Source organism: Aethina tumida, chromosome 1 (genome assembly GCF_024364675.1).
Source record: "Aethina tumida isolate Nest 87 chromosome 1, icAetTumi1.1, whole genome shotgun sequence".
Lineage (NCBI taxonomy): Eukaryota > Metazoa > Arthropoda > Insecta > Coleoptera > Nitidulidae > Aethina > Aethina tumida.
The window spans coordinates 30,798,057-30,825,548 of record NC_065435.1 but is presented as its reverse complement, the minus strand read 5'-3'; the positions used below and the strand labels follow the sequence as shown (position 1 = coordinate 30,825,548).

The window sequence follows — 27,492 nt, the reverse complement described above, 5'->3', positions numbered from 1 at the left end:
GAGATCTATCTTTCAACACTCTAATCCGGAGATTGCATGCTTACATGATATCCAACCCTGTGAATCCGACAGATACAAGAGACCTTGTCTCTTGGCTGTCTAGACCTCTGCGTCTCTTTTGAACATCTTTTCTTTACTATGTAGCGATTGTTACGTACCTCTTTAGTTTTCCCTTCTATTTTCCTAAACCTTTATGGTTAACTACTCTTAGGTCATGATCTTCGGATCATTGCCCGGAGAGGGGTTTTTAGTCGGTAAAGTCCGGCACTACGTCTTGTAGATCTCCCCCTCTTTGCTCCAATAAAAAAATAATCATAATTTATTCTGAAAACAAATCAATGTGTTATTTTATGGAGCCTTATTCTGTGTTTAGTTGGGAATTCCTGTAAATATAAATAATGAATTTAGCCAAAACTATTCCCTAAAAATAACAGTTTGGTAAGATCGGTTTCATTTCTAGCACTACTGTACATAAGTATTTCTGCTAATTACAATTCTCAATGAGGAAGAACCTCATTAATAAAGAGAGAATATTTAACCATTAATTTTGAATTGATGCGTAGGAGCAACTTCAGAAAGATGTGTTTCTTATGAAATAAAAGTCTGAACTGATTAGAGTTTTGTTGTAAACAAATAAAGAAAACTTTATGGGCTACTTGATTTTATGAAAAATATTGTAATATGTTTATATACAACGAAATTCAAATGTCTACAAGTGAATAATGCATAGAAATTCAAACAAAATGGTCCTGTGGCACAGACAACTAGAGTACCTACATTATAAAGGCGTACAGGATTTGTACAGAAAGCGACTGGTACACGGTAATAAATTGGATAATGATAAATTACCCATGTGGTGTGACAATGTCAACGAGGTGAGCAAGCAAGGAAACCCTTTACTGATAGAGAAGGAAGAAGTAAGCAGTTACTGAATATTGTTCATTCAGATATCTGCGGACCAATGCGAGTCAGATTCAGCGGTGGATCAAGATATCTTCTTACATTAATAGACGAATATATTAGGTGGTGCCAGGATTTTTCCTTAAGTCAAAGAGAGAAGTTTTTGAAAAATTTAAGGAGTACAAAAGAACTGTCGAAAATCAAACTGGTAATGAAATTAAGAGAGAATTAGCTGAGAAATTGAAGATCAAAGATTGGTTTTTCTTTAGAATAGAAATTAACCAAAGTAAGAAAGGAGTAACACTGAGGCTTTACAATAATTAGCTGTGTCGTTGGATGTGGTACCGCTTTCCTTTCTGCCAATAGAACCTGGATTTGGGCCTCCTTTTCCTTTTCTTAATTCTCGGCTCTTGTCTTTTAATAGGAACTTTAATAGGGTCACTAAATAAAAACGAAAATATCACCACCAACACTTTTCCGTAGTTGCTACCGAAACTTGGTTAAATGACGATCGTTACCTCTGCCATTGATAACAACAGAAAAGTTTCTTATTGTTAGCGACTTTTGTCAATTGTTCAAAGTGTGGGTAGCAACCAGGGAATATTGTTGGAAATTACAATTTTATTTTGAGTTCTTCGTCCTTCTTTTGTCTGAATTTAGTTATAATAGTTACCATAATCGAAAGAGAAGAGTTGTTAATTTGGCTTGGAACCTCGGTTACTAAACCAATAAACTATGTGTAGGGTCCGGAAAAAAGAAAAGCTAAGTGAAAAACTCAATAAACCCCAAAAGTCTGCTGACGTTTCCAGAGGTACCCGATTTCCTTAGGAATAAAATTTTGGAACTAGAAGGTGAGATACAGAGAGTGAAAGAGTGCTTACACAGCTTTGTCGTCTAAACTAGGGATACTATCGGTAAACTCTGATGGTACCCCTACTCCTAACGCTAATCCCAAATCTTTGTCCCAACTAGCCACCCCTAATCCTGCAAAGTCTCCCAGCTCCAAAACTCAGAAAACTTCTTGGAACTCGGTCACCCCCAAGGAGGTGATGTCGAAATTGTGTAACTACGACGCACCCCACCATTTATGGTTCAGTGTTGAAATTTATGTATATTGAATTGTATTAAAGTATTTTAGACTAAGTGCCCTAAGAATTAGAAGAGCCTTCTCATAGAAAATAAACTCCTTGTTATTAAAGTAATTATTTAACGTTTCTAATTGAATGGAATTATTTGGTAGCGCTAATGGCTAGAAGTCTCAGTCTCAGTTTCGGCTCGTATTTTTTGACAACTCACTGACAATCTTGACAACTGATCTTTGTGTAATTTTGTTTTGATTGGTGTCCGATCCTATAGTGCTCTTTGGCGAATTACAGAAAGAGGATATTTCAGTCTGCCAAAATGTGCGGAAAATGGGATCACATAAATATTAATCAACGAGCTGACCCAGCTTACAAAATCCGATAATATGCATTCCTCAGTTAATTTAATGCTGTCTTGTTAAACAAAAGTAGTTTACCTGAAGCATTCTTCTCAATTTACAGCGCAATGTAGCTTAGGCTATTATAAAGAATGAAAAATTATAACACATCTTAAAACAAATAATGTTTCATTTCCTCTTGGGAATCCAATTGTAACTGTTGTGATGACCTGTAGGAGTGTACTGAAACTACACATAAACTGTTAAAATTGTAATTTGAATTGTGCGCCTGTAGACAGTTAAGTTGTAATTTTAACACTAAATTCTTAAATATAAGTTTTTCTTCTGAAATAATAAATTCTTTTAAGAAAAATTAACAGGTTATGGAGCCAGAAAAGCCCAGGGAAGCCCAGAATGGCTTACTTACTGAGAAAAGTAATGAAGTTAACCTAAAACGTCAATACGACAATTGAAAAGTGTTTTCTCGTAACATCTGGAATAAGGGTTCTTAAATTGTCAGCAAACAATCAATTGGCATTAATTGAAAAGTTAACCGGCCGAGATAATTACGTAACATGGCGATTTGCTCTAAAAACATACCTACAGCAAGAGGAGTTGTGGAACTGCATAGACCCCACCACATGTGTCATTGTGGACACAAAACGAGACACAAAGGCAAAAACTAAGATAAATTTACTAGTTGACTAAATAAATTACGTGCACATGCAAGAGAGTAGTACTGCAAAAGAAGTATGGGATACGTTTTCATAAGTATTTGATGACTCTTTGTTGACACGCTGTGATGGGCTGCTGCGTGATCTCTATAATACTTCACTTACTGTATGTCAAAACGTAGAGAAATATGTGAGCAAAATTATGTGTACTGCTCACAAGCTCAGAAACATCGGTTTCGCAGTTGACGATGAATGGCTAGTTACATTGCTACTCTCCGGTCTACTAGAGTCCTCCTATCAACCTATGATTATTGCTATTGTAAGCTCCGGCATGAAGATAACTTCAATTTCTGTGAAATCAAAACTATCACAAGATGTTAAACAACCTGAAAGTGACTCAACAGTATTCTCAGTCAACAATACCAACCACAAGAAACAAAGTAAGTAAGGGTGCTACACTTGTAATAAGAGTAGAATATGGGGCACTTGAGACAGACAGCGTAGGCGTGACGTCACGACTCCCCCCTCCCCTCCGGCGCCAGTGGGGCACTTGAGACGAACAGCGTAGGAGTGACGTCTCTACCCTGTCGGCACGTGCCGCCCATCTGTTTGGGTGGTTGCTGGCCTTTGTCGGCAAGTGAGCACGCGCCACCCCTCTGTTTGGGGCGGTTTGTAGCCTTTGTCGGCATGTGGGCACGCGCCACTCATCTGTTTGTGATGGTTTATAGCCTTTGTCGGTATGTGGGCAAGCGCCACCCTTGTCGTGGGCCACCTCAGACCAAAAGCGTAGGTGTGACGTCACGAGTGTATGATATGCGCACCTTTCGTGGGCCACTTCAGACCAAAAGCGTAGAAGTGACGTCACGAGTGTATGAGTCGTGGGCCACCTCAGGCCAAAAACGTAGGAAGACGCAAGAGTGAATGAAAATGCAATTAATTTATAATTATGATTTATTACATATTAAAAACAAAAACATATCAATAAGTTAACAATTTGTTATTATTATTGTACATTTATATTACAATTTATTATTGTACATTTATATTACAATTTATTATACATTTTGTTATTTCGATACATGGAAAAGAGGTGAAAAAGTTCTTTCTTTCGTTGTTGCTTTCGAATCCCAGTCGTTGATTGGTGCAAAAACCGTGTTTCTAAAGTAAACAGAAAACATACATATACAATATTAATTATTCAATGGTAATTTATGTAGTTGATTACAACAGTTTGTTCTTCGACGGATGCGCAAGGAGATCAAAGCACTCCTGAGGATCGTTGACGATGGTTGTTTGGGGCTGGTTTTCGCACAGTCCAAACTTTCCCCAGAACGAATTCAACATTAGTTTGGCGAGGGATCGAAGACCAGGGTTATTTTCGATGCGTTCCAGTGTTAGTTTCACTTTTTCAGCTTCCTGTTTAATTTTGATGAATTTATTAATCATTTCTGTGAAAAAACCCAGCTGGCCCGCCGCATGGTTGTACTGACGCGTTTCGTAAGACCACACTTCAAACACTTCCACTATCCTGTAGCCTTTTTCCCAAGCTTTAAGTACTTCTACAATGACCCACGTCCCGGTGAACGACCGCTCTTCCTCCATATGGCAACACTCATGTTGTTGCGAACTTTCACTACAGCTGTTGCAAAGGGCGAACATTAACTTTCCCTTCATCCTGACGGGGAGAACGGGTTGGTACAGTTACGTGGGTGGTAAAATTTTACATTTCACCATGCCATCTACGGTGGATAAATCAATGTCCCGGGCTGCAGATCCTATATGAATTGTAGAGTGTCCTATAGGAAATCGGCCCTACTTGCGCAAGAACGGGTACAGTGAGCATACGTCGATGTATTTGAGGCGCTCACCCTTGTTGCATTTGTAATATGTAACAGTGTTTCCGGTTCGTCCTCCATAAAAACCATCACGAGGATTCAATGGTGATGTTGCCAACACGTTTTCCACAAAATCACGCACTTCACAACACTGTTTTAATAAGATGCGGAAGTTACATTCCCACTTTTCGATAACTTAAAATCCTAGGTTGCAAAGTCGAGTCGTTTTAATGGTGGTAGCCCCGTAACGATTTCGCATGGTATCCATTTTATCTCCTCCAATCTCGGTGAAATTTGAAACTCGTAAACCTTCCGCTGCTCCTCATTAAATCTGTCAACTTTGAGTCCTCTTCCTACTATGTGTTCTTGACCTGTACCGGTGTGGCGGACAATTTAAATACACACAATGTGATTTCATGCACTGCACTGCCGTCGGTCTGGATGGTTTCCTGTCGTATTTCCAAATCGCAAAAAATGAATAAAAAATCGGTAAGGCTGGGTTCCTTTGTGTTTGACTGAATATAACACTGTTGATTTATCGGATGGTGTTTTTACAGACTTTTCAAAAAATTTCACCACACACATGCTTACGTTTTCCATCGACCGTTTTAGAGCACTATTCACACATTCGCAAGTCGGCACACACGTTGGATGTCTTCTTAATCCGTAGATGATTTTCCAAACATTTCCGGCTCCTGAAGTGACGATGACAATCCACACACTCTATTTTCTCCTCATCCTCGCACCGTGGTGATTCACGACAGCACGGACAAATCCCACTGCAACGATGGTTGACGCGTGTATTGTAGGGAAGATTACATTCTTCGCAGTAGTAATCACAGGAAAACGCAGAGGTTAACGATACAATCGCGTTGTAATGTTCTTTGTGGAGTAGTAAATTAAGGGTTGGTCCTTCACTTTGTCCTTTAAAAATCACCTCTCGTCCACCGGCACCGTACTTGAACACTGTAATTCTGTATTCGGATAAAACCCTTTGGAATGCTTGTAACTCCTGAATCCCGGCACCCTCCGCGGGAATATCAACACCCGCTCTCTGGCACAGTTCCATAGCTCGTATTCCTTGTAGTTGTCCAATGTCCCGGCGAACCTGTACGAATTGTGGATCACTAGTCAGTTTCGCGATTAACACTACAAGTGCCCGTGGCAGGCAAAGGTTATCAGAATTTTTTATAACAATAATACCTCTTCTTGCAGCACATTCTTCTTCGAAACTATTATATTTTGTTTTCTGGGCACGCCCCATACCCACCGGCATCTTAATAACCGTCACTTTTATCTGAAAAGTTTCAGTGTTCACACCAGCCGAATTAGATTGGTATACTGATTGCACCAAATCGAGCACCTCATCGGCGGACACTGAATGCCTTGGTTTGAAGCGTGCCCAGGCTTCACCGCGAACAAGTTCACTACCAGAAAACGAAAACCCGACGCGATCCTCCGGATTGAGTCCCTCCAATGAATGTTGAACAATTGAGGTTATTCCTTTGCGTATCCAATTCGCTGGATGAATGTTCTCCGGAACGGGGTTAATTTTAAAGGAAACAGCTCGCTGGATTAGGTTAAAACGGCCAGTCGATTGTTCAACATCGTCTACAACTTGAAATGCTTGTTGTTGTTGTGGTTGTTGTTGTTGTTGTTGTTGTTGTTGTTGTTGTTGTTGTTGTTGTTGTTGTTGTTGTTGTTCTTGCGATTCAATCTCATCTATTATGTGTAAACTCATGTTATAGGACTCATCGTCATTATCTACAACGGAGGATTCATCTTTTGGAAAAAAAATATGAATAAATTAATAAATATATAAATAATTTGTGTACATATATATTTATAAATCAATTTACCATTGTTTGGTGTCAAGCCAAGTTCATCTATAACGTAGAAAATGATGTCTGAAGATTCAAGATTATTATCATCATTATCATTCACAAAGTGGAATGCGTTGTTTTCTGTAATAAACACAAATAAATTAATAAATAAAAAATAAATAAAAACAACTTACCCATGATAGCAGAATAAAAAGGTGAAGTAGAAGTCTAAAAATAAAATAAAAAATACGAACAAAAATATTCGTGAGGATGATCAACAGAGCTATTCTTTCAAATAACCGTCAACAGTGTTAATAAACTGATGGTTGATGTAAGAATATGAAAATCTGAGCGGAAGACTCTAAATATAAGACCCTGTACCACCACCATCCCTACCATTACATTTCGAATGTGGGGGCGTTTCTTCTAGGGTGGTGATTTTTTCACTTCATTAGGTGGTGGTGGTTTCTTTTTATCTAATTGGTGGGAGTGAATAATATTTTATATATATATATATATATATATATATATATATATATATATATTGTATTGAGAAAAAAATTTAATATTAAAAATATACGTTACAAATAAATTTGAATGTTTTTTCAATTACCACACTGTTTGAAAACATCGGTGATAAATATGATGTACAGAGTGCTGACATTTCATTTCAATGTTGGTCATTGAGTATCGCGGTAATGGTTTATTAAACTCTGTTATTGACAACTTACCGTTTGAATTACATCTACCATTTTATCAGTACTGTGGGCCTGGTACAAAATTGAAAAAACGACTAGCGAGAGGTGATACAGGTATCAACGAGTTGGACAAAGCCTGTAAACGACACGACATTGCCTATGAGGAAAATAAATCGTTGCAGGATAGACACAAGGCCGACTTTGTTTTGGAAAACGAGGCGTGGAACCGTGTAAAATCCAAGAACGCTAATTTGGGTGAAAAAGCAGCCGCGTGGCTTGTAACAACGGGAATGAAGATAAAAAGGAAGCTCGGAATGGGTCATCGTACACAACACCAATCAAAAATTTCATTCAAGAAAGACATTGTCGACAAAATCGATAAAAAGATTTTAAAATCGGTCGACATAAAACCAGGTAGCAAGTCACTACGAAAAATCGCTGCAGCGGCAATAAAAATAGCCAAAGTCAACACTAAACAAATTGGGGGTCGAAAAAACGTGAAGATACCTAGAACAATTCCGTTTAGTTCGAAACAAGGAGGAATTCTGCCATTACTGCCAATTCTCGCTGGTTTATCAAGTCTTGGAGCATTAATGGGTGGTGCTGCCGGTGTGGCAAAAACAATAGTCGACACGAAAAATGCAAAGAAGAATCTAGATGAACAGAAACGACACAATCAACGCATGGAGCAAATAGGAAAAAAGGGTAGTGGATTGTACTTACGAAAAAACCCAAAAGGGTACGGTTTGTTCTTGGAAAAAATTCCAAAAAACTACCGATAAGAGTGCCCGCACGAGCACTCTACGATCATGAAATAATCAAATTTGCCAAACAATTGAAAATACCCTATTTTAGAGGTGTTTTTATGCGTGACGCTCTACCTTTGTATCCTAAGAAAAACGAAAGTGCCGTCGTGAACCTGGACGATTCAACAAATTACGGAACTCACTGGGTTTGTTACGCAAAGAGAGGAAATCAAGTCAAGTATTATGATAGTTTTGGGGATTTACGACCACCGTTGGAGATAATTCGATACATGGGAAAAAATTGTCAAATTTATTACAATGTACACCCTGAGCAGAAGTTTAATGAGTCATCCTGTGGTCGTTACTGCTTGAAATTTTTATACAATATAAAACAATGAATACTTTGTCATACTATAATAATAATAATAATAAAGAAAAATCATTAATTTTAATTGAGTTTTATTTGATGACACACACACACACACACACACACACGCACGCACACACGCACACACACAACCACAATTGCTGTTGTTGTTGTTATTATTGTTGTTGCGTTTTCTATTATTTTGTGTTAAATAAGCAGTGAGCTAAACTATTACTCAGTCTTATTTGAAACGTTGTGAGAGCAATGTCATATATATTTACTCTTACAAGTACCAGCCACATATTAAATATCGATATTGTAAATCCTATTCAGTTGGATCCCGAAGTACAGTACGGGCTCGCCTTAATTGGATTTCATTCGTACAACAGTATTCCGAATATTGATTCAAATTGTAATACGTTTAACTACCGGAACATAGTCAATCGTATCGGATATATAGAAATCCCCGAGGGTGCATATGAAATAAGTGATATTGAAAAATATTTACGAAAGAGAATTATTCAAGATTCCATTGAAGATGAGTTAGCAGAAGGAAAGATTTTATCGATAAAACCTAACCATAACACCCTCAAGTGCGAAATATATAGCGAAACACTTGCAATTGACTTCAGCAGACCGTCTTCTGTTGGGAAATTGTTGGGTTTTTCGGCAAAACTTCTAGAAACAGGAACACTTTACGAATCTGACTTACCTGTGGATATAGTAAAGGTGAAAACATTACATATCGACTGTAACATTACCACGGGTGCGTTTTACAAGGACAGACCGACACACACCATCTACGAATTTGCATTGGACAGCAACCCTGGCTACGCGATTGACGAAACGCCAAGACATATTATCTATCTCCCCGTAGTGAACAGAAATCAAATTTCAAACATTTCACTGCAGATTTTGGATCAAAATTTTGAACCTGTTAATGTCCGAGGGGAGGAAATTATTATCCGATTGGAATTGAAAAAGCTCACGTAAAATGGGTTTGACTTTCGATTACTATAATTCGGACAACAACAGTACAAATCCATCAGTATATGAAAAACCGTCATCGTGTGTGAATCAGCTTAATTATCAACAGCAAAAGAAGAAACAGAAGCAGAAGCAGAAGCGCAGGCCGAAGCAACGTTTGACTCTAGACAACGTATTGTTTTTACAATCACTGGGTTACAATGTCGTCGTACAATCAGGTGTTCGAGGTCTACCGCAAACCACGGTACGACGAAACAATTCAAAAAATGGAAACTCGCACCTATTACCCATACATAAAATCGTTCAATAATAATGACGTTATTGAAATCTCCATAAACCAGAGGGATTCCTGGGTACTGATGCACGAGGCGGCAATTGTGATTGAAGGGGAGCTGAGAAGAGATGGAGGTGAAGGTGAAGTTTCACTGGTCAACAATGCTGGTGCATTTATGTTTGACAATATCACTTACGAACTAAACGGAAAAGAAGTGGACTCTGTTCGTACACCGGGAATCGTCTCCACAATTAGAGGATATCTTTGTTACAATCAAATGGATAGCAATATTTTGAGTACGGCAGGATGGTGTTACCCAAACAATCTAGTTACGACCAAGAACAAGTCAACGTTTGTTTTAAGAATACCACTGCATCATCTGTTTGGTCTATTTATCGACTATAAACTAGCTCAATTTGGTAAACACACCTTAAGATTGGTCAGAGCTCGAAGCGATCTAGATGCTATTGTGTGTAAATCCTTGAAAGATACAGCACCCACCTCAGGTATCATCAAAATGACCAACATTTGTCTAAAAGCACCCATTGTTGCTCCAAATGACATGCTGAAAATAAAATTGTTGGATTCGATAAAAAATGATAAACCTATACTTTTACCATTCAGAAGATGGGAATATCATGAACTGCCACAATTAGCAACTGGATCAACGAAGGAAATTTGGGGTGTGAAAACATGTACAGCTGTGGAGAGTCCACGATTTGTAATTGTTGCTTTTCAATCGGACAAAAGAGAAAATGATTCGGTTGATACGACCGTCTTTGATAATATGCACGCCTCGGAAGTACGGGTCGTGTTGAACGGTGAATATTATCCAGCTGAACGACAGGGTTTGAATTTTGCCAAACACAGTTATACCGAATCACATTACAACTATACTCAGTTTTTTAACAATTTCAAACATGATGCATCCCAAGCAAAGCAACCTCTACTCGATTATTCAACGTTTAAGGATAATACCATATTTGTTATTGATTGCTCCAAAAGAAATACAGCACTGAAACTGGGTACTATAGATGTTAAATTGGAAATTGAATCGAGGGTCGCATTTCCCCAGAAAACAAAGGCATATTGCGTAATCGTGCACGATTGTGTTTTGGAGTATCTACCGCTAAGTGAAATTGTACGCACTGTGACTTAAATATAAGTTGGATATCGGCATCACAATGTGAATAGAACGAGAAAATATTTCATTGTGTAAACACCACAACGTCCACAACACTAGCAAACGCATGGAATCCAACAAGTCTGTCGACGTCGACGTACCGGCGGACAACAACAACAACAACAGCAACATCAACAAGAACAAGGAATGTGAAAGTATTGTTGCAATGAATTGCTGGCGGGATGTTTTCGAAAATCCGTTTAGATTTAGAAATTTAAAATATAAACCTGTAGTTAGAATAATTACACCAAGAAATGTATTGTAAAATTAATTGTGTATACGAGTAGTAAAAATATCATAATAAAAAAAAATCCTAAAAATGACAGCAGTTTATCATTATCGATTCGACACAGGGTCGTAAACATCCTTCAACCTGTTGTGGTTGATAAGATTGCAACCACATGTTGGGTGGCAAAAATATTTTGTGAGAAAACTATTTTAATGTTTGCCTAATGATTATAAATAATCCTAAATATGGCAGAGCAGTTTATCATTATTGGTTCGACACAGTAAACACCCTTCAACCTGTTGTGGTTGATAAGATTGCAACCACATGTTGGGGTGGGAAAACTATTTTAATGTTTGCCTAATGATTATAAACAATCCTAAATAGGGTAGAGCAGTTTATCATTATTGGTTCGACACAGTAAACATCCTTCAACCTGTTGTGGTTGATAAGATTGCAACCACATGTTGGGGTGGGAAAAATATTTTGTGAGAAAACTATTTTAATGTTTGCCTAATGATTATAAACAATCCTAAATATGGCAGAGCAGTTTATCATTATTGGTTCGACACAGTAAACACCCTTCAACCTGTTGTGGTTGATAAGATTGCAACCACATGTTGGGTGGGAAAAATATTTTGTGAGAAAACTATTTTAATGTTTGCCTAATGATTATAAACAATCCTAAATAGAGCAGAGCAGTTTATCATTATTGGTTCGACACAGTAAACATCCTTCAACCTGTTGTGGTTGACAAGATTGCAACCACATGTTGGGTGTCAAAAATATTTTGTGAGAAAACTATTTTAATGTTTGCCTAATGATTATAAACAATCCTAAATAGGGCAGAGCAGTTTATCATTATGGGTTCGACACAGTAAATACCCTTCAACCTGTTGTGCTTGATAAGATTGCAACCACATGTTGGGTGGCAAAAATATTTTGTGAGAAAACTATTTTAATGTTTGCCTAATGATTATAAACAATCCTAAATAGGGACAGATCAGTTTATCATTAGCGGTTCGACACAGAGTCGTAACACATAAACCCTACACCTAAATTATATTTTCATATTTCCGTATTTGTAATGAATTTCTATAAATTAATTAACCGTCTATATTTAACGTTTAGTTTCGAAATGTCATCGGTACCGAGCTCTTCGTCGTCGTCGTCGTCGTCATCGACGCCGTCGCTGTCACCGATCATCAAGTACACCTTAGAAAAAATTGAAGAATTTATTCAAACGTGTATAGATCGGGAAAAAATCAATAGACTTGAATTGTATAAAAATAAAATTGAGAAAGTTGTTAATGTGCGCGAGATTTACACCGAATCTTCTGGTACACATTTTGAATCATGTATTTGGGCTAATCCAACGACTGTCGAGGGACCCGATACTTGTGAATGTTTTTACATATTCCGTGCAGTGTACGAAAGCAATCAACTGATGGGTTTAGACGCTGAGTTGTCTTCACACCTTACCGCATCATCACCGTCCTTATCTTCGATGTCCGATTCTTCAGAGGCAATAAATCCATCACACTGTCTACAATTTTTATGTAAACCAGAGAGTTTCGATAAACTTTTGATATGTACAATTGAAATGTTAGGCATTATAAGAGAGTTGCTCAAGAAATAACAATAATTTTTTTTTGCTGTAAATTTATCTTTTGTTTTATTCCTTTGTAAAATACTTATATACCTAGTCAAAATTTTAAACTGCTTCAGTGTAAGACAAACCAATCATGCAGTACATACAACAGCGTCAAAAGTTACCCATTGAAAATCTAGATTATCTTGATGACGAAGCAGCAACAGGTGTAAGAAACAGAAGGCATGGTGAATTGTTACCCAACTCATTCAGAGCTCTGTTTATTGGACCTTCAAATTGTGGAAAAACAAATGCATTACTAGCTTTAATTTACGATCCGAACGGAGTACGTTTTGAAAATATTTACGTATATTCAAAAACTCTGTATCAGCCAAAGTACAAACTGCTCGAATCCGTTTTAAATCGTGTCAAAGGAATAGAATATTTTCAGTATAGTAACAAGGATGAGTTGATTGAACCGTCGGAAGCTAAATGCAATTCGGTATTTATATTTGACGATGTTATATGTGAAAAACAGAATAAAATTCGCGAGTATTACTCCATGTGTAGACACAAGAATATCGATGCCATGTTTGTAGCACAAACATACACCAGTGTATCCAAGCAACTCATTCGCGACAACAGCAATGTAATTGTGCTATTTCGACAGGACGAGAAAAATTTAAAGTATGTGTACAACGAACATGTGTCTCCCGACATGGGACAAGGAATTGTGCTGCGACTGTTGGAGGGAAAATTATGGTTGTTTAGTGATTATTAAAGATTTTCCTCTGGACAATGGACGCTTCCGAAAAGGATTTGATCAATATATAAAAGTGTAAGTTTAACATACAACGGAAACAGTCGTGACAATGTCGTCAAACAATACTCAGGTTATGCGTAAAATCGATGAATTATCCCGCAACATACGAAAAAAATACCATTTACTTAAACAAGACAAATTGGATAGTGAAGCAGTGTTGGGTGAACTATTTACCCCAATCACCAAACCATTAACTGAATTGACGGCCAAATTTAAAAATTCTACAAAACAGACCACACCAGCAACAACACAGCAAAAGTTGTACAGCGACCCACCACAATTGAAGAAAATCGACGACGATGACAACGATGTCGTTTCCAAACAGTTAGAATCTGAAGATGAAATTTTTTACGATCCGGAACAATCAACTTTGTCCAAGAACAGTAACAGTGATGGTTCATATGATAGCACAAACGACATGTCGACTATCGTCTACACTCCTTTGACTCGTTCATACTTGGACCTGTATTTAAATGACTCTAAAAATAGGGAGGTCGATAAAACGTACGGTGTAAAGTACGATGTAGAAACGGAGCGATGGTTGATTGGAAATTCTGAAATTAATTTCGATACCGAACTGGATCGTTTTACAATTGGAGGTCGAACGTACGACGGACGAAAAGGCATTTACGAGTTGCTGTTTAAAAAAAGTCCTGTTTTTTTTACAAGACACGATACAAAAGCGTATTTAGAAATTTTAAAGTGTGCTAATGTACATCGAAGAAATTATGCACCTAATGGCTCTATAAGAGGCACGAATACGCTGAAATACAGAAAAGTGATTAAGCCGCTTATGGAACAATCAAACAAGGGCTCATCAACTGGCGAAGGAAGTAGAGGAGGAGGAGGAGGAGGAGGATGTGAAATACAGCGACAGCAACAACAACAACAACGACGACGGCAACAACGACGAGTACCCTGTAATACGTTGAATAAACCCATCGAATACGTTTATTGGGATGATGTAAACGAACTGGTACAACGTCTAAAACTATTGGTTTCGTCAAAACATGCCGGAAATAACGCACATGACAATGAGATTATTTCAATCATTGAAGAACTAAAAGAGAGTTGAATAATAAATTAAAAAATTTAATGCATTTTAATCAGTGTAAGAATGGGGCTGAACAAGTTCGGACAGTCCTCACGCAAAGAGTTCAGCAATAAGGATCATAAAAATTGCAAACCCGTCTTACTACCCTTTGAGTTTACTCGAGACGGAAATATTGATTGTAAAAGTCGAAAATTGTGTAATGTCTTGGCAGCCACGAACCTTCTCGACGCTGTAAACAAGGAATATGTAGATAAAAGGTTTGAGGATCATGAATACGAAATAATTGTTATAAAAGAGAGATTGGATAAAACTGTAGAATGGATATCATAGCTCATGAACCGATTAGATCCAGCGACACAATCAGATAATCAGTAAAGTGCGAGTGAAACCCTTCAGTTGACAGATGGCTAAACAGACTCGACATGGTAGCAGCAACAACAACAAAAACTACAACAATCGCAAACACCACAACGATAAAATTGACCTGGTAAATGAACTACACCGACCGATGCGTATAAATTTTCCAAGAAGACAAACCGTTGTTAAAGGATTGGATGATTTGTGGCAATCGGATCTTGGAATATTGGACAAGTATGCCAAATACAATAGAAACTATAAATACTTACTGGTTGTGATTGATTGTTTCTCAAAGTATTTATGGGTGGAACCATTAAAATCTAAGACGGGGACCGAGGTGGCAAAAGCATTTGTAAAAATACTGACGGACAGACGACCGAAAAATCTTCAAACTGATCAGGGCACAGAATATTTCAACAGTTCATTCGAGCGACTGATGAAGCAGCACAACATAAATCATTACAATACGTTTAGTAGCAAAAAAGCAGCGATGGCTGAACGTGTAATACGAACAATAAAGGAGAAATTGTATAAACATTTTTCACAGAATGGAGAATACAAGTGGCTAGACGTAATTCCTAAAATAGTGTCGGATTATAACAATACAGTGCATCGAATAATTAAAATGAGACCGTCGGATGTGAACAAGGAAAATGAAGAACGTTTATACAGAGATGTGTATGCTGGCATTAAAATATGGACGGGACAGGGAAAATTTTCCGTCGGTGATTTTGTACGAATTAGCAAAGCAAAACATGTGTTTGAAAAGGGATACACTCCAAATTGGACCGCTGAAGTTTTCAAGATATTCAAAGTGGTGCACAGCAATCCGAGAACGAACATATTAAAAGATTTTGAGGGTACCATAATCAATGGTGGTTTTTATGAACAAGAACTGCAAAAGACAAAACACCCTGACCTGTTTCTAATCGAAAAGGTTTTACGTAGACGGGGTAATTTATTACTCGTCAAATGGTTGGGTTATAAGAAAGAAGAATGGATTGACAAAAATAACGTTGTAGAGTAACCTGTAGAGACATGTTGAGATCTGTCGAGACCTGTTGTACAATTTTCTGGAGGTTAGTTGGGTGAGATTTCGTTACTTGTGTATGTGTATGTATGTTTAGTAGACTTTCAAAACTCGGTCCGTGCAGACTAAATAGTGAATAAAATTGCAATAATAGATAACGTAAAAAAGAAAAAGACAACGAGATGAACTTTACGGACTCTTGTGGAACAACAGTTGTGGATATTGCGGAGCAAGGCATCAATTACAATGCCGAGTTGGATCGCATGTGGAGGAACTTTCAAGTAGAGATTCAGAAAGGAAAACATCTTTTGTTTTGCACCACCCACGAATTCAGTCATGTTTGCCAATATGAAATTGAGTGTGGATTAAGTGTTGTCAGAGACTGTACACCTGTAGTTAGAATAGTGAACACCTGTGAAGATGAAACCAACGTGTCCTTTGACATTGAAGAATGGATAAACTTTATTCGAATTATTCAGAATATTTCAATTGAGCAACCGGAGGAGATGAGCAGTTTATCAGTTACATTTCAAAAAGTGTCCGAAGAAATTTGTTTATCATACGATCCGATATTTAATTGTGTAAATTTATATCGAGCAGACAGTTGTGTACTTTTACACATGTGCGACATTGAAAATATTATTTTGTTAAATGGTATAATATGTAGTATAATAGAAATCTTGACAACGGCATTCCCCTCTCCTTTTCTTCCTCTTCATACCGATAATTGTTTGTAATTGTTAGAATATGTACGAATGTTACATTAATAATAATTAAATTTATATTGTAATTATTGTAGGTTTATCAGTATAGTAATTATATTTGTAAAAAATATTATACATTTTGTGAAATAAATACTGTATACTCTATTTCATTGTTTTATTTACATACATTTTAATTTACGACTATGACATTTTTATTGTGCATCATTGTCGTTCATTCAAGTTGAGATCTGATAACTTGTACAGACAAGTTGGATTTACTCTGTCAAGTCACGCCTACTACTACCACCACCACCAACACTATTTTGTGATTATTGGTCGGGAGGGTGAGGGTGAACTTTACTTTTTACATTTTCATTCTCATCGGTATCATTCCATCAGAGGCAGCTTTCGTTTTACCATCACCATCATCATCACTATCATCATCATTAATCAGGGTAAGTACAAATAATTAATAACTTTTGTATAAATGTATGTTATATGAATATTTCTCTAAGCAGTGAACAGAAACATGGATTTGCAACAAATCAACGCTGTAACCGATCAGAACAGAAAACCCATATCCAAGCTGACCAGTCTACAGGAAGGAGAAGGTCATTTGATACTCGGGATGAGGATAGTGAATGGCACATTCGGTAAAAGTGTCTTGGTGGAGTTGGAAAAAACTGTAGTGTTTCTGCCGAATCGAGCGACCCATGTACTGGAGGCCAACATCGAGAAGTTTGAACCGGAAAAATACTTGCTTGTATTCACAGGTCAACAACTCATTGGTGGTTACTCCAAACCACTTGCCACATTTCAAATTGTTACGAAATAATAATAAAAATTATACATTATATAAATACACAATAATAAAATCCTAATTATAAATTAATTGCATTTTCATTCACTCTTGCGTCTTCCGACGTTTTTGGCCTGAGGTGGCCCACGACTCATACACTCGTGACGTCACTTCTACGCTTTTGGTCTGAAGTGGCCCACGAAGAGGTAAACAAAAACAAATGCGCGCATACGCGTCTTCCTTCGCTTTTGGACTCAAGTGGCCCACGAAAGGTGCGCATGTCATACACTCGTGACGTCACTTCTACGCTTTTGGTCTGAGGTGGCCCACGACTCATACACTCGTGACGTCACTTCTACGCTTTTGGTCTGAAGTGGCCCACGAACAGGTAAAAATAAACAAAAGCGCGCATACGCGTCTTCCTTCGCTTTTGGACTCAAGTGGCCCACGAAAGGTGCGCATGTCATACATTCGTGACGTCACTTCTACCCTTTTGGTCTGAGGTGGCCCACGACTCATACACTCGTGACGTCACTTCTACGCTTTTGGTCTGAAGTGGCCCACGAACAGGTAAAAATAAACAAATGCGCGCATACGCGTCTTCCTTCGCTTTTGGTCTGAGGTGGCCCACGACAAGGGTGGCGCTTGCCCACATACCGACAAAGGCTATAAACCATCACAAACAGATGAGTGGCGCGTGCCCACATGCCGACAAAGGCTACAAACCGCCCCAAACAGAGGGGTGGCGCGTGCTCACTTGCCGACAAAGGCCAGCAACCACCCAAACAGATGGGCGGCACGTGCCGACAGGGTCGTGACGTCACTCCTACGCTGTTCGTCTCAAGTGCCCCACTGGCGCCGGAGGGGAGGGGGGAGTCGTGACGTCACACCTACGCTGTCTGTCTCAAGTGCCCCATATTCTACTAATAAGTAAGGTCATAAAAGTCCTCAAATGCAAATCCAGGACCAAGAATGTTCAACAAAAAGCAAGTAGTTCATCATATGCTGTTGTGTTTGAGGCAACATCCAGCCAAAATGACCCATGCTAAGTGGCTTCCGGTGCATCGTCACACATGACAAGACGTAAGAACATGCTTGAAAATATGACGGCTCCTGTCATACATAAAATCAGAGTCGCAGACAACAAAGTATAATCTGTGCAATGTTCAGTACAAGTGAGGTTGGATCATTATGACGATGAAGGTCAAAACAAAAAGGTGTTTTTTACAAAAGTATTATGTATTCCTAAACTGGCAACAAATCTATTGTCTCTAAGTCAGATTATTTGCGATGGTAGCCAAATAAAATTTGACGGAACAAGCTGTGTTATTATGAACAGCAGAAGTGAGGTAGTATCTTCCCACTGTGACTTTATGTGAGGGTCGACTGGAACAGTATTAGGATTAGCATTAATCATTTCAAATCTGTTTAAAATTTGTTCCGTATAAATACTAAAACTACTACTAAAACTCTTTACGGTGTAGAGTCGAATTTTGCATTCCAGCAGCGAGGGAATTGTTTTAACCCATATAGTGACTTGTTCAATTTACATGCCATGTTTTCGTCATGATCCAACCCTTCTTGTTAAGTCATAAATAGGTGTGTTCAAGTTCTCCATATAAAAATGCTGTCTTTACGTCTAGTTACTTGATTTTGTGATTATTTTGTACAGCCACAGATAGTAACAATCGTATTGAATCTCACCTGACTGTTTGTGCAAAAGTTTCCTGGTAATCAACACGTGACATTTGACCATATCATTTCACACACAGATGTGATTTGTAACGTGGTCATTAAATAAATGAATCACTGTCATTAAAGTTATTATAACAAATCGAAAAATCATCTCGATATTCCTTTTCTCTGTCAATTTGTTGACACTTTCGATTAAAACAAATGGAAATATATTAAAAATATAACTGAACCACAATTTGATGTAATATTAATACTATGAAAGAAACAAATCAAATTTACTTGAAAGAAGACAACTTTTTTCTAAATTACATATTTCGAATAAGGTTTAATTGGACATTGGATGTTTCGTTTATATTTTAACGTCTGGCATATGTCACAAAGAAACGTAATCTTAACAACATAAATGTTATTTTCTTTTATTTGATAAACAAAATACCTTCGTTGCTATTGAAACTTGAAAGTTCGCAAAATGTCACTCAATCCCACACCCACTCCCAAATGTTCGTTTAGTTTTGTAATTACTAATTAATTAAAATTTTATTTATGTGTATATACATCTAGTTATCCTGTTTTCAATTTCATCCCTCACGTCGTCGGTATCACATATTCAAACTAAATTATAATAGTTGGAACTTCTCTTAGCAGCAATCTATTCTAATGGAAATATAAAGTTAACAAAGCTAACAAAAACAATTTCTTTTCACATGTTAATTATCTGTCAGAATCACAGACAGTTTTTGTATGTCGACGATAGATCTGCAACTAATTTGATTTCCGTGACTTTCAGGACAAGTAATCGACATCTCCACAATAATGGCATCAAGTTGCCATTATTGTAATTGTTTAAATATTCCTAACGAGTTCCTATGGAGTCCGCACGTTTTGACAACTCTGGGAATTTTGACAGCTAATGTGAGAGTATTTCGTTCTTCTTAATTGCTGTACTTATAATCGCGATACCGATTATGGAAAGAGGTTATTTTATACGACAAAACATCGCAGAACCTGGGATCCTACAGTAGTATTTGTGTAAAAAGCTACTTTAATGTGTGGGCAAAAGCACCAAGATATGCTCCAGCTTTTCTTTTACATTTACCCAAATTCATTGTAGCTTGAGCCGAACCAACTTTTCTAGAAAAACTACCGCCCAATCTATTACTCATTTTTAAATTTCAAACACATTACATTAATATCTTTTATCTAAAGTATAACTTGCGAATATGGTGTTGATTAATTTTTTTATAAAAACTAATCACTTTACATTACAATCGTTATGATTATTTACAGTGGAAAAATTACTTGTCAAATCCAGCCCATTTAGTTTAGCAAACAATAAATCATAGCAGATTCTATCAAATGCCTTTTAAATGTCTGTATAAACAGCATCAACCTGTAAATGATTTTCAAGAGCACCAACTGTCGAGAGGTTATAAATAAGAAGGTTGGTCGCAGAAGATTTACATTTGCAAAATTCATGTTGACTCTCATTTATAATATTTTGGAACTATGGCATAATTATTTTGGAAATGATTTTCTTGGACAATTTTGGAAAACAACAAGTAAACTACCTCCATCCTTTAAGGTAGGTATAACAAACGATTTTTTACGTACGTTAGGAAATAAAGTAGATTTTAAAAACATTTTAAATTTCATTGTTAGAGGCTTTGTTAATGAGAATCCACAATTCATTCAATACTGTAGAAGGAATATCATAAGGACCTCTATTACTAGATAAATCAAGACTTCTGAGTTCATTGAAAACATCAATCTGGACAAAATTATAATTAACTTTTTGAATATAAACAAAAATATTTGATTTGTGTCTGCATTGAAGGCTAAAAAGTGAAACAAACAGCTAACGAAGTGTAAATACTTATTTCTTTTGTTGTTTTTGTCTTTCCAATGACGAAATTGTAAGAAGTTATCAAATAATTGTTCAAGATCAGTTTTGAAATCAAATGATATTTTGTACATATTCAGGTATCAACAGCAATGAAGGCGATATGTTTATTAATCAAAAGTAAAACAAACTTTTGTTGTCTGAAGAATATGCATCGACAAAAGTGTGTGAATTGTTAATTAGACATTGCTATTCCTAACAAATATCAAAATTTTATGTATTTTCTTTGATAAGATAATAATAAAACTTAAACATCTTTTTTAGCTGCTTTTTTTCAATTCTGTTAAACTTATAAATTCACATCACATAATTAGGACCTTCCCACTTTCCGCATATTTTGGCAAATTGAAATAACCTCTCTCAGTAATTCGCCAAAGAGCATTATAGGATTGAACACCAAACAAAACGAAATTACACAAAGATCGGTTGCCAAGATTGTCAATGAGCTGTCAAAAAATATTAACCGAAATTGAGATCTGAGACGGCTAATCATTAGAGCTGGTTTTTCCCAAACCAATTTAAAAGTTTCTTCTCTATGAGAAGTCTCTTCTAATTCTTAGTGTACTTGGTTTAAAATACTTTAATACAATTCGATATACATAAATTTGAACAGTGAATCATAACTGGTGGGGTGAATCGTAGTTAGACAATTTCGACATCACCTCCTTGGGGGTGACCGAGTTCCTGAGTTTTGGATCTGGAAGACTTTGCAGGATTGTGGGTGGCTGGTGGGATAAAGATTTGGGATTAGCGTTAACAACTCTTCTCTTTCGATTATGGTAACTATTATAACTAAATTCAGACAGAAGAAGGACGGACAACACAAACATAAATAGTTACTATCAACAATATTCCCTTATTGCACCTTGAACAATTGACAAAAGTCGCTAACAATAAGAGACCTTTCTGTCGTTACCAATGGCAGAGGTAACGATCGTCATTTAACCAAGTTTCGGTAGCAACTACAGAAAAGTGTTGGTAGTGATATTTTCGTTTTTATTTAGTGACCCTATTAAAGTTCCTATTAAAAGACAAGAGCCGAGAAATAAGAAAAGGAAAAGGAGGCCCAAATCCAAGTTCTATTGGCAGAAAGGAAAGCGGTACCACATTCAACGACACAGCTAGTTATTGTAAAGCCTCAGTTTTGATCGGTTACCTTAGAGTACAATAGAGTACCAATTAATTCTCGGTATCGTGTGGGGTCTTTGAATGGTTTTAAATCTCTGTTAAATTTTGAGTGGCAGTCATACAGTGTTTTAATTGGATTGCAATCTACCATTCTGAATTTCTCTGAAATATATATTTTTTGTTTAAGTGTTACTCTTTTCTTACTTTGGTTAATTTCTATTCTAAAGAAAAACCTAGCAATCTTTGATCTTCAATTTCTCAGCTAATTCGGAAGCAAAACGGCGTAGTGCCAAGAGGTATCCGAAAACTAGACGTTAAGATTAAAATCTCGGAACTAGAGGGTGAATTACAACGAATGAAAGTAAGTAATGCATTAAGCTGTCTGCTAAACTACAGATACCATCGGTAAATCCTGGAAGTACTCCTACTTCTAACCCTAACACCAATCCTTCCTCCCGACCAGCCACCCCACACCTCCAAAGCGCAGAGTCTTCCACAAAGTGGGATACTCCTATGGAGGTGGTCTCGAAATCCTGACAACGCTCCCCTGTGCTCTCCGAAAGGACACGGAAGCACTGGAAGTATTTATTTCCATTAAGGTCAAAATACAAAAGTTAATAGTTAGAACATGCCTGCTTACAAGGCGACGTGGAATGATAATGCAAGGTACTCAGTAAAACACTTGTTGACTATCTTACAACATTGGTGGGCTGTATACAACTAACTCTGCTTTTACAACTTAACTCTGTTTCTATAACTACGCTCTTCTGTTGTTTTTATTCTCCGTTGTCATCACAACCGTTATACACGATGTCTAGATATTCTAACATAACCTGCCTCGAGTGAATTGGACCAATGATGAGTAAGTATAGTGTTTGCATGAGTACTGAGGGTTACACTTTAAACTATCAATTATCATTGGTTGATTGTGTCTTATGAAATTTTATACAATATGTTCCTACTTTATCTACATGTAAAAAAATTAAAAACTAAGATTCCTAAGTTGTTCTCTAAAGAGCTTATAACATTAACTATTCGTTATTCATTTGTAGACATTTGAATTCCGTTCCCATAAACAAATTTCAATGTTTTATTTATTAATTCGTTATTCATTTGTAGACATTTGAATTTCGTTGTCATAAACTAATTTCAATTTTGTTCATAAAATCAGGTAGACCTAAAAGTTTTCTTTACTTGTTTACCACCAAACTTTAATCATTTCAAACTTTTATTTCATACGAACCACATCTCTCTGAAGTTGCTTCTACGCTTCAATTCAAAATTATTAGTTAAAAATTCTCGCTTTTATTAATGAGTCCCTGCCTCATTGGAAATGATAATCAGAAGAAATACTTGTTTATAGTAATGCTAGAAATGAAACAGATCGTATCAAACTGTTATTTTTAGTGAATATTTTTGTCTAAATTCATTAATTTACTTACAGGAATTCCGAACTAAACAAAGAATAAGTACTTTCATGTATATGACGCTCCTTAAAACAACACATTAATACCTAATTAATTTGTTTTCAGAATAAATTAAGATTGAAATCTTAAAGTACGATGCAAAAAGCAAATGGTGTAAAGATTCTAGTGGCCCAAGAATTGGATTTAAATGTAAGTATAAATTTCATCTGTATTCAAGATTTTTATAATTAATGACATATTTTATGTTAAAACACACACAATTAAATTATTTAATTTAAACGAAAAACAAATAAAATTGGTATATGTAATAAAATTAATCTTTAATATTAATTTTATATATCTTTTTTAAAGTATTTCGACGATTCGTTGGGCACGAGGAGTTACATTCACATGGAAAGGCTGATTACCGTCATATAAATGAAGATGAAATGAGTCACGACAAAACCTGACGACATCGGGAAATATTTTCTCTGAGGCTATGAAATATGAATAGAAATCCAAGAAATCCGAAAAAAGTACAAGAAAAAATCACAATAAAGAAGAAAACAGCATTACCAAGAAACCGTCTTCAAAAGTTCTACCAAAAAGGCTGAGGACTGGAAAGTTCCCGTTGAAGTTCCACATATCTATCTCTGTATATAGCAGGTACTTTCATTTTATGGAAATGTTTCCATAGTGTGGATCTAGGTTTCAACTCATCTATCATCTGAGAATGAAGCTTGTTTATAGCAATTATAATTTTAGATTAGTGCCGAAGTAATTCTTCCTTAAATTTTAATCTGTACTGTAATCACTAAATGTGTTTCCTAAAAAAATATGATGCATATAACTTTTAAGTTCCTCCACTGAATAGTTGAAGGTTAAAAAAATCGACAATGGGTCGAAACCATTTATTAACAACCAAACTTATATTAAATTAACCACATAACTTAAAGGTCAACAAAGTAGTTTTATTTGAAAAGTTATAATATATATAAATATTTGGGAATCACATTTATAGTCATTTAGTATAGGTTGAAATATGAGGATGAATTTGATTCGGAACAGTTCTACCATTTAGTATAACTCATCTCATCTCGATATTTCTTTGCTCTGTCAATTTGTTGACACTGTGGATTCAAACGAATAGAATTATATCAAAAAATATAACTGAACCACAACTTGATGTAATATTGATACAATGCAAGATCAATTCAAATTTACTTGAAAGACGACAACGTGTTTCTAAACTACATATTTCGAATTAGGATTAATTGAATTAACCATAACTCTTGCCTATAATTGGACAGGGTGACATGCTATAAGGTGACGTAATCTTAGCAACATAATTGTTATTTTCTTTTATTTGACAAACAAACTTCCTTCGTTTCTATTGAAACATGAATGTTTGCAAAACGTCACTCAATCCAATACTCACTCCCAAATGTCCGTTTATTTTTGTAATTACTAATTAATTAAAATTTAATTTATGTATATATACATCAGGCTAATTATCTTCCTTTCAATTTCATACCTCACCTCTCTTAGCAACAAAATATATATCGGCATTTAAGTATAAAGTTAACAATGTTAACAAAAACAATTTCTATTCACATGTTAATTATCTGCTGAATCACAGACAGTATTTCTTTGATTGAAAATAAATGTCGACGAGGCTTCTTGGCGGCCTACCATGGGTGTTCAAACATTTCGATGTTGGAACTCGGAATTGTCTGCACGCTGCGATCTGTTGAGACTCAGCCCTTTGCTTGGGGATTCGTCTTGTCGGTTAGATGAGACCCCGTGTTTTGTTAGTTACAGTTTTTCTGTTTCTGTTTTTGTTTTTAATAACATAGCAAAACGAAAAACCAACTAACTAATATATGTTGTTGTTTCTCTCGTTTTGCTATGTTATTAAAAAAACAAAAACAGAAACGGAAAAACTGTAACTAACAAATACGGGGTCTCGTCTAACCGACAAGACGAATCCCCAAGCAAAGGGCTGAGTCTCAACAGATCGCAGCGTGGAAACTGCTCTACCGAGTACAACACCCCGCCAGGTACGTAAGTCGTCTGCAGACAATTCCGAGTTCCAACATCGAAATGTTTGAACACCCATGGTAGACCGCCAAGAAGCCTGGTCGAACTTAGCAAGATAGATCCTGCCGTCGACTGATGGCTGCGCGCGGTAAACGGGGCTCGTGCGACGACCGACGCGAACGTCGACCGCCTGGTAAAGTCACATTGTTTTGAGCCTTTCGACTCTCGGAACTCCAAGAAATATCGTTGCCACCTTTGACTAGAAAGGATACGAACTTAGAGGCGTTCAGGCATAATCCCACGGATGGTAGCTTCGCACCATCGCCCTCTCGAGCGAGTGCGTGAACCAGATGTCCGAACCTGCGGTTCCTCTCGTACTGAGCAGGATTACTATCGCAACGACCGGTCATCAGTAGGGTAAAACTAATCTGTCTCACGACGGTCTAAACCCAGCTCACGTTCCCTTTTTACGGGTGAACAATCCGACGCTTGGCGAATTCTGCTTCGCAATGATAGGAAGAGCCGACATCGAAGGATCAAAAAGCGACGTCGCTATGAACGCTTGGCCGCCACAAGCCAATTATCCCTGTGGTAACTTTTCTGACACCTCTTGCTGAAAACTCTTCAAGCCAAAAGGATCGATAGGCCGTGCTTTCGCAGTCCCTATGCGTACTGAACATCGGGATCAAGCCAGCTTTTGCCCTTTTGCTCTACGCGAGGTTTCTGTCCTCGCTGAGCTGGCCTTAGGACACCTGCGTTATTCTTTGACAGATGTACCGCCCTAGTCAAACTCCCCGCCTGGCAGTGTCCTCGAATCGGATCACACGGGAGCGTTAAACGGCGACCGAAACGCGGCCAAGTCCATGACCGACCGAAACGAGAGAAAACCGCGCGAACGATCTCCCCAACGTTAATGGAACGATCAAGAATCGTGACACGCGAACGGAACGCCACTCTGCGTGCTTGGTTCTAGAATGTCATGACAGCCGCAACCTGTGTTAAAGGTACGGCGCACGCGTTCCGCCTTACCGAGTAAGTAAAGAAACGAGTGGTACTTCACCGGCGATGTTGCCATCTCCCACTTATGCTACACCTCTCATGTCTCCTTACAGTGCCAGACTAGAGTCAAGCTCAACAGGGTCTCCTTTCCCCGCTAATTTTTCCAAGCCAGTTCCCTTGGCAGTGGTTTCGCTAGATAGTGGGTAGGGACAGTGGGAATCTCGTTAATCCATTCATGCGCGTCACTAATTAGATGACGAGGACAGTAGGTTGCCATTATTGTAAATGTCTAAATATTTCACCTATTTAAATCAAAAGATAATTCACGTAATTGATTCTTTAAGCAAGAATTAGTGAGCGGCAAATTTCAACTAGGTACTGAATTTTTTCTATCACGTTTGGTTGGATTATTACCCTCAAACAACAATAAGATATCAATCTTTCCAAGTTTGCTAATTTTATGTCAAAATTTAATTAGATTCCTCATCTCTAGATGACAACTTCAAATAATGTCAACACAATTTATTTACAAAATCATGAAAAAGTGATTTCTACTTTACAATTTTCTGATTTGCAATCTTTGTTCACTTGAAATTTATAATTAATAGCTCTATCATTTTTAATTTAGTTGAAATTTTCATCTACGTTTGTGCATATATGTTTTAAGTGTCTCCACGTTTCCTTGAGAGCTGAGAAATTGGACAACTTGGCCTTAGTTTCTGATTTATAATCGCGATTATAGGAACCTGGGATCCTATTAAGTAGTATTTTTCTAAAAAATCTTTATAAACATTCAAGAGGTGAAACACAATTTACTTTACCTACATGCTCCA

The 27,492-nt window shown here is 37.0% G+C and overlaps 1 protein-coding gene and 1 pseudogene across 1 annotated transcript; one reads left to right on the top strand and one right to left on the bottom strand.

The window, feature by feature from the left end:
• Window positions 1–4,061: 4,061 nt before the first annotated feature.
• Window positions 4,062–4,723, bottom strand: LOC126264608 (uncharacterized). Its single transcript, XM_049963152.1, has 2 exons — window positions 4,220–4,723; window positions 4,062–4,152 (listed from the first exon to the last, which is right to left on the bottom strand). The coding sequence occupies exons 1-2, from the start codon at window positions 4,666–4,668 to the stop codon at window positions 4,062–4,064; spliced, it is 540 nt and encodes a 179-aa protein (XP_049819109.1). The 5' UTR covers window positions 4,669–4,723.
• Window positions 4,724–25,873: 21,150 nt separating this feature from the next.
• On the top strand, window positions 25,874–26,574 carry LOC126264573 (uncharacterized; annotated as a pseudogene).
• The last annotated feature ends 918 nt before the right edge of the window (window positions 26,575–27,492 follow it).